General features: G+C 38.4%; 1 protein-coding gene across 3 annotated transcripts in view; it reads left to right on the top strand.

Moving 5' to 3' along the window:
* atp8b1 (ATPase phospholipid transporting 8B1) overlaps positions 1-14,780 on the top strand; it is a 31,017-nt gene that overhangs the window by 5,030 nt on the left and 11,207 nt on the right. The window contains exons 2-10 of one of the 3 annotated variants that reach the window (XM_060890738.1): positions 7,364-7,527; positions 7,845-7,943; positions 8,857-8,970; positions 10,396-10,494; positions 10,610-10,671; positions 10,787-10,859; positions 11,054-11,124; positions 14,289-14,371; positions 14,601-14,759. In XM_060890738.1, coding sequence (XP_060746721.1) covers positions 7,387-7,527; positions 7,845-7,943; positions 8,857-8,970; positions 10,396-10,494; positions 10,610-10,671; positions 10,787-10,859; positions 11,054-11,124; positions 14,289-14,371; positions 14,601-14,759 — 901 coding nt within the window. In that variant the 5' untranslated portion in view covers positions 7,364-7,386. Of the gene's footprint in view, positions 1-7,363; positions 7,532-7,842; positions 7,944-8,856; positions 8,971-10,395; positions 10,495-10,609; positions 10,672-10,786; positions 10,860-11,053; positions 11,125-14,288; positions 14,372-14,600; positions 14,760-14,780 lie in introns of all 3 variants that reach the window. The other 2 variants (XM_060890737.1, XM_060890736.1) reach the window with 2 other exon arrangements.

Here is a 14,780-nt window from a genome sequence, read left to right as displayed (position 1 = left end):
AAAAGCATATCATGTCCTGATATATCATTAGTGGTCTTCAGCAGTGAATAAGTGAACGTGTTGCTACTTCATGCTACTTAATGCAGTGACCTGTGTGTCTCTTTTGCGTAGTAAAATGCTCTTTTTTTCCTATGGACATTGCATCCAAATAGCAAAAAGTCGTATGGTCAAGACTTACCGATTTGAATTTGCTGACTCGTAAAGCAAATGCGTTGCAGATTTGCATCAATCGAATGAATAGCAAAGTAGATTGTCACAGAGATTCTTAAACAACAGCTGACTCATGTTTGTGATACACCACCCCGCTGCTGAGATCCCTCCATACCACCCCGCTGCTGCGATCCCCCTCCACTGGCTTCCTGTAGCTGCACGCATCAGATTCAAAACACTGATGCTGGCCTACAAAGCCAAAAATGGACCAGCTCCCTCTTACCTCAAAGCCCTCATCACTCCTCACACTGCACCCCGCACCCTCCGATCTACCACCACTGCTCGACTGGTTCCACCATCTCTCAGGGTAAGAGGCAAGTATACTACAAGACTCTTCTCTGTTCTGGCACCAAGGTGGTGGAACGAATTTCCCCTAAAGGTCCGGACAGCTGAGTCACTGGATATTTTCAAGCGGCGGTTGAAGACCTACTTATTCAGGAAACACTTCAACTAGCACTTCTTTCCTTATCTTTTGCATTTAAAAAAAAAAAAAAAAAAAAAAAAAACTCGACCTTTGACACTTTTTCATTGTAACTTTGAACAAATGTTTTCAACTCATGGTATCTTAAGTATATAACCTAGTGAGCCAGCATTAATGATTCAATGTTAGAGATTTAAGCACTTATCAGGGTTTCCGCGGGGTCATAAAAAGTCATAAATTTAACAATAAGAATTTAAGGCCATAAAAAGACATAAAAACGTCCGGATTTTCCACACAAGGTCATAAAAAACATTTATCCACGTCTTAAATTGATCTGCTCGTCCATTAATTTGTTCTTCAATCAAAATGCGCTCGTGGCGGCAATGGGATTCATTTGTTTCGCCTGTTGTAGTTCTGTATGAGGAATCTGGGTGGTATCACACTGGTATCACAGCGTTCCAGAACTACAAGGTCCATGCGGCAGCATACAGACTTGTCCGAAGGACTTTCACAGAAACCCGTGCGAACTCCGAACATACTGTATCATACTGAGTCACTGATTAGTTTAATTGAAATCATCCTGGCTATCACAATGGGAAAATGTACCTTTAACGATCTGTGGCTCGAAGACGGTGCGTTCAGTAGCTGGCTCAAGCCCGTCGCTAACAATCGGTATCAAGCCTATTGCACACAATGTTACTTTACAATGTTACAATTGTTAAGTGTTCCTGTGTTCTTGATACTCAAGAAAAAGAAGGCGAAGGCTTCAGTTTCTTAATCTTAAGTAAGAAATAATAGAATTACTCTTGAAATAATAAAACTTGTTACTGTCCATGAAAGTCAATAATAAAGACTCTTAAAAGGAATTTTAATGACTGAAGTTATTTATCGTAATTCGTGTAGGTCATAAATTCAAATCATAATGGTCATAAAAAGGTCTTAAAAAGTCTTAAATTTGACTGATTAAACCCTGCAGAAACCCTGACTTATGTACGTCGCTCTGGATAAGGGCGTCTGCCCAATGCTGTAAATGTAAAGAGGAAAATGGATTTTCTCGCGAAATACATGTCTCCCTAAAGAGTCGGGACATTTCACAAGATGGCCGTCTTTTATCTATTCCTGATTTTCTGTCTCGGTATTAACGAACGCCTTCATTTAAATAATTACAATTAGTTTACATTTATAGATAGATAGAAAGATATTTAAATACCCAATAAACTGATAAAATGTCTTAGGAACCATCTGTTTACAAAAAAAATGATATAAAATGAATTATGATAAATATTTATCTATTTATTAATTCATTTATTTACTTTCAAATGGAAATGTTTATCCCAAAAAAATTAACACTGAAAAAGAGAATTAGTGAATTGACTCCAAAGCTTTGGGCCTGCATCCTATGTTGCAGTGAATTAACTCAGTGAATCGACTCCTAAGATTAGGGGTTTGACTAATAGTTTTCAATACAATGAATCAGTGATTCGACTCCAAAGAGCTGGGTTTGACTCATAGCTTTTAATACCAGGAATCAGTGAATCGACTCCAAAGAGCTGGGTTTAACCATGAATCAGTGAATCGACTCTGAAGCTTTGGGTGTGTCTCATAGTATTCAATAGAAGGAATCAATTGATCGATTCAGAGGAGCTTTGTTTAACCCATAGTTTTTAATACCAGGAATCAATAATTGTTTGGAATTGGGAAAAAATTGGCAAAGGTTTGATTTTGTTTTTTAATTCTAAAACTTTAGCTTCTGTACAAGTATATAAGCATTTATAGCTGGAGCTTTTGTCAGCGCTGCTGTTATGGAAACCTTCAATCTGAAATCAAAATTGCTGTGATAATAATAATAAATAATAATAATGCTGTAAACTCTTGTAGGTAGTTACGAGTACTTTTGCTTTCTGTATCCCTGCAACATCGGATGTAAGAAGAAAACCAGTTAGGCCTGTCTGTGCTTGATGAAGCATTGAGATGGCACATCAGAATAGGGCTTTATGCCCACCTACCCTCTTAATGGTTTCAGTTTCAACACAGGAGCCTGGTTTCATTCATTCATTCTCTCTCTCTCTCTCCTTCTCCCTCTCTCCCCTCTGCCGGTTTCTATAGCACTACTTTAGGTGGGTTTGTGAAATGGATTTGCTCACCCCAGTAGGCCTTAGGCTGTGAGTAAGGTCAGCTTCTGTACAGAGTCGCTCAGCCTTGACGGAGTTGGGTTCTTTGCTATAACCAGAGGAATTGTAGAGGTATATATATATATATATATATCGGGTACATCACTGTGACATCAGGAATATCACGGTAGATATGGAGCTGTAAATCTATCTATCTATTTTGTCCACAGAACATTTGTTAGAGTTGAGTATGGATAATATGCACCCAAGTTGAACTTCCCTTTTCATTAAAGATGAATCGCACTAAAAGCCAAAATCCATCATCATGCTAACAGAAATATCAGATGCTACTTTTTCGCACATTGTATGCAACTAATTATTATTGCTTAATTTATCTTAAAGCAAAATTCCACAATGACAACTTGTTTATTAATCTTTATCAGTTGATGCAACAGCGCTACAGTCCAGACCTCCTCGTCTGTACGCTCCACTCAAACTTCCAGAGCATCAGCGTCATCGCCTGGTAGATCACTAACTAGCTGAATCGAGTGTCTGTTGTAACTCGGCGAAACTGCTTCATTATCACTGGATTTCTGAATAATATAAAGAGGTGAGGGGAAAAAAAGCGTTTTTGGATTAGGGCCTAACAGCAGAACCTGACTTGATGATTTCTGGGTGTGTTGTTGGTCGGAATCTGAAACCTGCTCCAGAGTCTCTTCTTACACACTCATATATACACACACACACACACACACACACACACACACATAAAGCATGCTGAAGAATGCTGAACACTTCAGCTGGTATTTGTTCTTAAAAAAGCATGCCCTTTAAACATTACACTTGGATGCTTGACATTTTGCTGGGTGCTAGATATGAAATGCGCACCATCAAGCAGAACAAGTTGAACGAACATCTAAACAGATCCAGTAGTTATGTACAGTACTGTACAGTACTGCAAAGGTTGTGTGCAAAATCTTTTTTTTTTTAATCAGAGAATTGAAGCTATTATATTAATCAGAAGAAACTGGTTGTTAAAATGTTCAGCTTGCACGAACTCGCTTGGGTTCTCTGATCACGTATGAGTTTGATTTCACGCATGCGTCAAAGCTGGACTCCGTATACGAACGGATTTTGGGATATTTTGTGTTTATACATGTGTATGAGTTGAAAATAGATCACATTCAACTCGAACGCCAAGGTCATTTATAAACAGCCAAAGATCTGCTTGTACTGATTTGTGAGTCCCTTCGTTCTCATGAGTTTTTTTCATCGTAATCATTGTTAGCTGCACCAGAGATACCTTGCATTACATACCTTACTATAAGAGTGGTTCGTATAAACTATTACCGGACTTAAATCTGCAAGAGGTCATAAAATATCCCATCACTCTGACAACGCAGAGCTTTATTCTTTATTTTACTCCAGACACAAGTAAAGTAAAAGTGTTTCATTTGTTGCCATGGAGACCGATTTCTCGTAACACATCGGATTCACTGAGAAGTCGGTCCGAGCTCTTTGTCATGTCTCTTGTAGAACAGACGTTTCTACATAATTATTTTTAGCACATTTTCTTCCAAACCTGTGTGAGAGAGTGTGAGAGAGTGTGAGAGAGTGTGAGAGAGTGTGAGAGAGTGTGAGAGAGTGTGAGAGAGTGTGAGAGAGTGTGAGAGAGTGTGAGTGTGTGTGTGTAAGCATTATTTTTCTCTGGGTTGTGGTGCCGCCTCTGTCACCACTGCTAATTAACACCACCGCTAATAACTCTACATCATTATAGACCAGAATTATATACTAAAGAAATTAATCAAACAGGTTTTGTGCACATAGAAAGGATTCTTTATCTGTCCTTAGTGGAAAAATAATGTGCTTAATTTACATAAAATCTCTGTAGTCGTTTTGAAGGTTTGTCACTTACCTTAGCAAAGAGCCGTGCTCACATTTACTATGATTAAAATACTAATTGGATGATGAGACCTGCGATCAGAAACATCTTTATTATTAAACCATTGGCAATGTAAAGCAACTCATTTTCTTCTCTCAGGTAGTAAGTTCTTATTGCGCATTTAAAGAAAACCTTTTCGTAACTTCTATGTTATGCTGCGTCATTCTACACATTCCAGGCCCATTATTTCTACCTAGCTGGGTTACTAAAATAGAGCATTTACAGCAAAGTTACAGGATTACTTCTGTTCGCCTTCAGTGTGTGTGTTTTTATTGAGTAATTTGTATCCTCCGTGTGTTTTTTGTCTAATCTGTGTGTTGTTTTGTTTTACGGACATAGAGTGTTAGTGTGTCTGACCAAAAAAACCTCAGAGACAGTAAAAAAAAAAAAGAAGAGACATATATTTTGTCACCTATTCATTAGACCACAGTGAAAATCATTTTCAGGAGGTTCTTTGGAGTTTTGGGTCAGAGCACAGAGTCAGACATGATACAGCACCATTGGAGCAGAGAGGGTTTAAGGGCCTTGTTCATGGGCCCAACAGCGGCAGCTTGGCAGTGCTGGGGTTTGAACCTCTGATCAACAACCCAGAGCTTTAGCCACTTGAACCAGCACTGACCAGCATATAGATCTAGATCAGGTTTTTCATCAGTTTCTCTATGGATCTAGATTTAGATATTCAGGGCCATATATTATCTCTATGGATACATATAATGTGTAGATCACTGTAGGGCAAAATATATGAGAACATAAATCCTGCAGCATATGTGATTCAGGATGGATACTCAGGAATATATGATATTTCTCTCTCTCTCTCTCTCTCTCTCTCTCTCTCTCTCATCAGAATATTAGGCAACATGCAGTATAACCTGTGTATGATTATAGATCAGAATATAGCTGTATTTGCTTTATATGGATACCTGGACATATTAGGAATAATCATACTTTTTAGGGCTTCTGCGATATCTAAGTTTTTCAGCTTTACATCTCTAGATTTTCGTCTTTTTGTCTTTCTGAACGAACTCCTAAACTTCTTTAGAAGCAACTTTTGAGCTAAGAGCAAATAAGCCTCTTATAATAAATGCAGCAAAGCTGAGTGCACCGAAATGTCACTTTCTTTGCATCTCTGTTGTAATAACAGAACCAGACAGGTGTGGTGACGTGAGGGTGGAGTGAAGGCACCTGCATTCCACACACGTTTATAATTCCGCATTAACCGAGTGATGGAGGCTCTTTTTCCTGCTTCACTTCTTTGGTTTTGTTTTGTGATAGAAAATCTGCCCCGAGGCCCAAAGATAATTTTTCTGCTTTGTCTTAGCTGAATATTTGTCTTAGCTGAATATAACTCACTGCGTCCGGACGCTGAGATCAGATCGCTTCATTTTTGCAACGTTTTAACTGTTAAAAACCATTAAAGAGACCTATAAACAGCCCAGGTGAGGAGTGTAGCACTCTACAGGGATGTAACGCGAGACCAGGGTATTAGAATTTCCCACGGCAGATGGGATGCGATGCAATGCAATGCTAATTTATGCAGAAACGAAAGCTCAGAAAGCAGCAGCTCATTGCGTCACCATTTTACATATATGCAGAACCTGCCCCGGTCACTGCTTTATTTGCATCGTGTTTCTCAACACTGAAAGAGTGTTTAGAAGAACGTCATTTCAAGTTAGACTTAAACGAACGTGTGTTAGAGGCTTAAACAAGATGAGTCATGGTGTTAATCTGGTTTCAGGCTTCTGCTCGGGTTTGTTTGTGTTATTACACAACCCCGGGACTTCGGAGATAAGAAAGTTGCGTCGTCAAAATCGTGTTGCATCATCTACAAGTAAACATTCAGTTTGACTAATGATCCTCAAGCATTGCTGTTTAACACGTTAGCCTTCTGTATTTATTTATTTGTTTGTTTGTTTGTTTATTTGCATGAATTCTGATTTCATCTTCAAAGTTCTTGCAGTATTTTTCTTCGTATCTTACATTAGCGTTGTATTTACGTAGCTTGTTCACTCGTCTTTTTCATTAACGCTTTCCTGTCAATTGGTATATTTTTACAAGAACAATTATAAATTCTGATATTAAGCAGATTGTTTTGAATTGATGTTAAGAATAAAAAAAAAACCCTAATTTTCAGTGTTCATTTATTTTTTTGAGGTAAAATAAAAATATCAAATGAAAATATTTGCATATAAAAATCACAAACCGTCACTAGAAATTGTTGATTTAAATAAATTTCTTTTTTACTGAATCTTTAAAAAGGATTTTTTCAAGATTTTAAGTATTTTTCACTGGTAATTTAAAATATTTTGAAGTTCTTAATAAATCTTATGATATTATGGAGCTTTTTTGTAGATACAGTAAAAATAGTAAAAATATCTTTCATCGCTGTCTTTTTCACTGACCATATATTTAAAAATAATAATTTTTATTCTTCTTTTATTGTTAATTTATTTAGTTTATTTTGCAGATCTTAAAAATATCGCTGAGCTCAATTTTTAGTATTAAAAATAAAAAACAATATCTTTGATTCGACAGAACATATACGTGTGTGTGTGTGTTTGAAGTGTATTTTTAAACGTGAAAGTACCGCTGTTTTATTAGTGATACATTTACATTGTCATGCATAGAAATGTACATAGGTATCATGAAATAATATTTTGTTCCTCTCACTCCTTCTCCCAGTCTACAGCGTGTAACCGTTCAAGATGAGTCGCCCACGTGTGGACTCTGAGGAGTCGCTGACGCCCGATGATGAGGTGATGCCATACAGCGATGACGAGACCGATGACGAGATAGAGCCCGAGGAAGTAGAGGTGCAGCAGCCGGCCGTCCCGGCACCAGAACCCCCCGGTTAGTGTCTGTTTCTTTCAAGACTCACTTGTAAGAGCCAGTAATCTTATTTACAGCTATTATTCATGGCGTAGACACCAAAAGTGGTTCAGAAAGCTTGCAGATCCTAAATAGGTCCAAATTTAACCGAGCGATTTCATACAAATTCAAGCACCGTTACCGTGGGGATGTCAGAATCAGACGTTTCGGACAGAATCATTGTTTTCAGCCTATAATAATCACCAAGAATGAGAGGGTCCTTGGTTTAAATGTTTAACGTTTACACTTTTACTGTTTACCGTTTTCACTCGTTGTTCTCTCTTCTTGGATAGCAGAAGCCGGATGGAAGGTCAAAGTAAATGACAGGGATTTCTGCAAACTTCCAGAATTCCAGAAGAAGACATTTCTGTGCTTCAAGAAGAGCAAGTACTCTGTAAGTGCACACATGAGGGTGGGTTAAAACGTAAGCCACAGAAGAAAGGAAAGGAGAGGAGAGGTGCATAGAGAAGCATGGAGGAGCGGAGAGGAGCATAGAGGAGCATAGAGGAGCATAGAGGAGTGGAGAGGAGCATAGAGGAGTGGAGAGGAGCATAGAGGAGCTTAGAGGAGCGGAGAGGAGGGGAGAGGAGCATAGAGGAGTGGAGAGGAGCTTAGAGGAGCATAGAGGGGTGGAGAGGAGCATAAAGTAGTGAAAAGGAGTGGAGAGGAGCATAGAGGGGTGGAGAGGAGTGAAGAGGAGCATAGAGGGGTGGAGAGGAGCATAGAGGGGTGGAGAGGAGTGAAGAGGAGCATAGAGGAGTGAAGAGGAGCATAGAGGAGTGAAGAGGAGCATAGAGGAGAGGAAAGGAGAAATGTGACAAAACCTGTTCCTTTATAATAAAACACGGACACAGCAGCACTGATTTTGAAACAGGTGCCAGTCTTATTTAGGCAAAGAAGAATAATTACATTCTAATATGTTTAATACACAACCGGGATTAATGAGTAATTATTGTGATCTGATTTATTAGAATTATACATTAATTTATAATACTGTGTAAATAGACTTTCACATAGTAATGGATTTTGTTTCTCTATAGATAAAAGATATACTGTAAATGCAGACAGGGAGTGATTATTTTAGGCTTCTGCTTCCTGTTTAACTGGATCGGTTTATCATTTCCGTGATCGCTGTCTGCCCTAAAAATCCCGCTGACACTAAAGTCACTCTGACTCAGCTGTATCAGGAAGACTCCAAGCACTTTATGTCCTTTACGTGGACTGAATTATACAAATCAAATTCGTACACAAGCTCAAGTTTCTAAGAGAAAAATATCTTTGTGACGTTTGTGTCATTGTTATTTCAGGGAAACGGAATCAGGACCTATAAATACAACTTCATCACCTTCCTGCCCCTGAACCTATTCGAGCAGTTTAAAAGAGCAGCCAACTTTTACTTCCTCATCTTGCTGATCCTGCAGGTATGAAGCCAGTCCATACTTAACATTTTTTTTTTAATTTTTTAATTTTTTTTTTTTACGCAGAACAAATAGCCTTTAATTATAAGTGACCGAGGCAGAGAAATGAACTAGAGTCAAAGATTTCAGTAAAAGTGTCCAATCATAAACATGTCCAAGTCGATTTCTCAGACTTTCTCAAATTCAAACTTAATTTGTGTAAAAGAAATTCCAAAGTTTACGTTTTTTTTTTTTATATATAAATAGAACAAATCACGTCACCTTCCTTTGTTGGAATTTAAAGACTCAAAGACACTTTAACGACAAATAAAGTCTGTACAATAAATGTCCAATTAGGGATGGGCGATATGGCCTAAAATCCGTATTGCGATATACATTGCAGCCTCTTGCGATAACGATATATATTGCGATATATAAATCATAATAGAACCGGTTACTTTTAATAATTATAATTATAATAATTATAATAATTATATTTCAGAACAGGTTACACAGACCCTTAGGAAAGCCAAACTGCTAAATGTATTTTTTTTTTAAGAAATAAAGAAACGTATGTCGTTTTGAGAACATGTTATTGTGCAAAAGCAAAACTGTAATTATACAACAAAATGTTGCAGATAAATAAAAATCTTTCCTTCTAAAAAGGCACAAATACTTAGTTTAAGTCCTTGGTTCTTAAATGCCACCCAAGTTGCAGAGAACAGAAAAACTGGTGTCTTTTTAGTTAAGGAACATACACTGTACTGAAAATACTTCCAGTATTAATTAGGCAAAGAAAATTATTTTGTGTAAATGCAGAGATACTTTAAATAAAAACATATTTCAAACCTGCAGCCGAGGGAACGCATTTGGTTTTAAACATTTTGTTCTCCTAATGAAATTAAAACTGGTGTCTTGTTAATAAAGGAACGGACACTGTGAATTAGCTCTTAGCTGTTAGCTCTTAACTTTTGCCCCACACACTCTACACTATACACTCTCTATATTTTTCTGCTGCTCGTCGGACGGCTTAAATCCAAACCAAGTCCAAATAATAGATGTTGAACCGGTCTTTTTCACGAGCTCCTCTGTTTCGCTGACGTTTTCAGCCATGTTTATTCAAGATGACGAATATGATGATTCGTTGCAGCCGGCTGCAGCTCGTGGCTCTAAATTTCGCGGGTAGATTGCGGGTAGACATCAACATGCATTATCGCGATAGTGCAATAGAATTTAAATCTCTATCGTAGGCCAATTTTGTATCGTTTATATCGCATATCGTTTATATCGCCCGTTACTATGTCCGATGACTATAATCAGTGATGCTGTAACCTTAGCGTAATAAAGATTCTAGTTAAAAAAAGTCGGCTAACGAAGGGATTTCTGATTGTATATTAAGTTCATGTTTGAATAAAAACATCCTTATTGCATTGTTTTTGTTTTAAACAGATCATTCCCCAAATCTCCACGCTGCCCTGGTATACCACCTTAGTGCCTCTGGTTCTGGTGCTCGGCATCACCGCCATCAAAGATCTGATGGATGACCTGGTATGTAAAAACGCCTGCATGTCTTTTTATATGTCAACGAAGAGGATTCACACCCAAACGATGAACCGTGAAGCTTCGGCGGGTTTTAACGTGAAGTTCTGTGTTTTGCTCACAGGCTCGCCACAGGTTAGATAAAGAGATCAACAACAGGAAGTGTGAGGTGCTTCTTAATGGCAGGTTGGTGACTTAGAGCTAAGGAATTCATTAAAGACTCACGAGAATGATGAGTAGAGTCAGCTCCAGAATGATTGGCTTTCTTGCCACGTGTTAAAGCCGTGTTATTTCACTCCAGCTTTCAGGAAGCCAAGTGGATGGACATTCAAGTTGGTGACGTGGTCCGATTAAAGAAAAACGACTTCATTCCTGTAAGACACTTTATTCACTCTACAGGTTGTAGGATCCGGCAAAACCTGTTTTTTTTTTTTTTTTTGTGTTTTTAATCTCATATTCCAACATTGTTTGTGCTTTTTTTTTTAGCCCACATTTTCTTTGATTCTACATCTATTTGCTTGTTTCATCCATGGTTTCATTTTACATTCCTTTCATTTACCTTGTGTAGGCTGACATTTTGTTATTGTCCAGCTCTGAGCCAAACAGCCTGTGTTATGTAGAGACAGCAGAACTGGATGGGTAAGAAACTCCTGCTTATGTTCATTTCTGTTTGCAATCCATCATTTCTCCTTTGTTTACAAACCGGCGTTATTATTATTAATCCCCCTAAAACACACATTGTCTAAGAGACATTTTGACATTCTCGTTTACGGTGAGCAAACCAATGAAATTTAAAAACAACTCCTTAAAAATGACTCTATTAAGAACAGTTCTCTTAAAATCACTCAGACTCCCTCAGAACAACTCAGACTTTTTTAAGATCAAATCTGTTAAGAACAGCTCTGACTCTGTTAAGAACAGCTCTGACTCTGTTAAAGACAGCTCTGACTCTGTTAAGAACAGCTCTGACTCTGTTAAAGACAGCTCTGACTCTGTTAAGAACAGCTCTGACTCTGTTAAAGACAGCTCTGACTCTGTTAAAGACAGCTCTGACTCTGTTAAGAACAGCTCTGACTCTGTTAAAGACAGCTCTGACTCTGTTAAGAACAGCTCTGACTCTGTTAAAGACAGCTCTGACTCTGTTAAGAACAGCTCTGACTCTGTTAAAGACAGCTCTGACTCTGTTAAGAACAGCTCTGACTCTGTTAAAGACAGCTCTGACTCTGTTAAAGACAGCTCTGACTCTGTTAAGAACAGCTCTGACTCTGTTAAAGACAGCTCTGACTCTGTTAAGAACAGCTCTGACTCTGTTAAAGACAGCTCTGACTCTGTTAAGAACAGCTCTGACTCTGTTAAAGACAGCTCTGACTCTGTTAAAGACAGCTCTGACTCTGTTAAGAACAGCTCTGACTCTGTTAAAGACAGCTCTGACTCTGTTAAGAACAGCTCTGACTCTGTTAAAGACAGTTCTGACTCTGTTAAGAACAGCTCTGACTCTGTTAAGAACAGCTCTGACTCTGTTAAGAACAGCTCTGACTCTGTTAAGAACAGCTCTGACTCTGTTAAAGACAGCTCTGACTCTGTTAAGAACAGCTCTGACTCTGTTAAAGACAGCTCTGACTCTGTTAAGAACAGCTCTGACTCTGTTAAAGACAGCTCTGACTCTGTTAAAGACAGCTCTGACTCTGTTAAGAACAGCTCTGACTCTGTTAAAGACAGCTCTGACTCTGTTAAGAACAGCTCTGACTCTGTTAAAGACAGTTCTGACTCTGTTAAGAACAGCTCTGACTCTGTTAAGAACAGCTCTGACTCTGTTAAGAACAGCTCTGACTCTGTTAAAGACAGCTCTGACTCTGTTAAGAACAGCTCTGACTCTGTTAAAGACAGCTCTGACTCTGTTAAGAACAGCTCTGACTCTGTTAAAGACAGTTCTGACTCTGTTAAGAACAGCTCTGACTCTGTTAAAGACAGCTCTGACTCTGTTAAAGACAGCTCTGACTCTGTTAAGAACAGCTCTGACTCTGTTAAAGACAGTTCTGACTCTGTTAAAGACAGTTCTGACTCTGTTAAGAACAACACTGACTCTGTTAAGAAAAGACAGCTCTGACTCTGTTAAGAAAAGACAGCTCTGACTCTGTTAAGAAAAGATAGCTCTGACTCTGTTAAGAAAAGACAGCTCTGACTCTGTTAAAGACAGTCCTGACTCTGTTAAGAACAACACTGACTCTGATAAAGACAGTCCTGACTCTGATAAAGACAGCTCTGACTCTGTTAAGAAAAGACAGCTCTGACTCTGTTAAGAAAAGACAGCTCTGACTCTGTTAAGAAAAGACAGCTCTGACTCTGTTAAGAAAAGACAGCTCTGACTCTGTTAAAGACAGTCCTGACTCTGTTAAGAACAACACTGACTCTGATAAAGACAGTCCTGACTCTGTTAAGAACAGCTCTGACTCTGTTGAGGACAGCTCTGACTCTGTTGAGGACAGCTCTGACTCTGTTGAGGACAGCTCTGACTCTGATAAAGACAGCTCTGACTCTGTTAAGAAAAGACAGCTCTGACTCTGTTAAAGACAGCTCTGACTCTGTTAAGAACAGCTCTGACTCTGTTAAGAACAGTTCTGACTCTGTTAAGAAAAGACAGCTCTGACTCTGTTAAAGACAGTCCTGACTCTGTTAAGAACAGCTCTGACTCTGTTAAGAACAGTTCTGACTCTGTTAAGAAACATGTCTGTTTTAAAAAACAACTCCTTTATACCACATTAATAACACATGACTCATTGCTACACATTGCTATAATTGATGCATTATGTTGCTTAAACAGAACACTGCTGTGCCTGGATGGTGTTTAGGATCTGTCCGATGTTAGCTAAATGGACAAATGTTTGATTTGAGGGCGTGTTAAACACTTAACAAAGTAAAATAAATACAGAACAAGATGCACGTCACTGCTCTGTTTATGCTCTTAGAAATACATTTGTGCTAAAAGGGGAGTCTTCATGTTTAATACTAGACAAAATAAAGACACTGAGAACATTAAAGGAAGTGTGTGTGTGTGTGTGTGTATGTGTATATAAATATAAATATATATATATATATATATATATATATATATATATATATATATATATATAAAAATACATAATATATAATTGTAATATAAATTATTATACATTCCATCAACGTTCTAGGTGACTAGTTTGTAGATAGATAGATAGATAGATAGATAGAGAGAGAGAGAGAGAGGGAGGGAGAGAGAGTTAAACCCAGTATATGAACATGTATTATTTTAGTTTTAATGATGCTGTTTAAACAAAACACACATGTATGCTCACACTGATCTTGGACAAATTGACATGTTTGATTTGAGGGTGTTTTAAATACCCGACAAGGGAAAAATTTACGACACAAGTCTCTGTTGTTTTTTTCCTGCCTTTTAAACACGGGATGTTTTCAGTATAATATTTCACCGTTCCATTCTGCTGCACGAAAAACCGAACGGTCAATATTGGCTTTCCTTCATCGGCCCATCTTTGGTTTCAGTGATTAGACAAAAGCTAATTTCTGCATTCGTAACCTTTAATTGACAACCCGGGCGGCCGCAGCTCGATGTCGTCATGCTTCAGACAACAACATGACTGGACAAAATAAACGATGCTGCCGTGCAAAACCGATCCTGTTTACAGAGCCAGTGCATTTCTAAAAAGAAAAGAATTGGGCATACGGTCGAATAAATTCATTGTACTGTTCTGTTGTGGAATTTTTGTTTTTTTGTTTTTCAAATGTATTTTTTTTTTTCTCCCTAGTGAGACGAATCTGAAGTTTAAGATGGGTTTAAAAGTGACTCATGAGACGCTGCAGGAGGACAGACAGCTGTCAGAGTTTGATGGTAAACACTGCTTTTGATCTGCTTGTTTTGCCACCGACACTGAGAGCATCTTAATGTTACTAGATTCATTTCTATTACCGTAGAGTAAAAACCCTGCTGTGTCAGTGTGTGACCTTGCTGGAATTGTTTACGTGAGGTTTATCCTCGCGGTTTGTGTCCTGTTTCTCACTCACCTCTATCCTAAAGTGTCTTGTCTCGCTTCTCTCGCTCCTTTGCATCTCTCTTGCAGCCATGATCATTTGCGAGGAACCGAATAATCGCTTGGATAAGTTCACAGGCACGATGAGATGGAGGAAGGAGGAATACCCACTAGATCTGGATAACATGCTGCTCAGAGGCTGCACGATCCGAAACACGGAGGAATGCCGCGGAATCGTCATATTCGCAGGTTCGGATAACTTGCACTATT

Source organism: Tachysurus vachellii, chromosome 17 (genome assembly GCF_030014155.1).
Source record: "Tachysurus vachellii isolate PV-2020 chromosome 17, HZAU_Pvac_v1, whole genome shotgun sequence".
Lineage (NCBI taxonomy): Eukaryota > Metazoa > Chordata > Actinopteri > Siluriformes > Bagridae > Tachysurus > Tachysurus vachellii.
The sequence above is the reverse complement of the archived record's forward strand: the minus strand, read 5'-3'. Positions and strand labels throughout refer to the sequence as shown.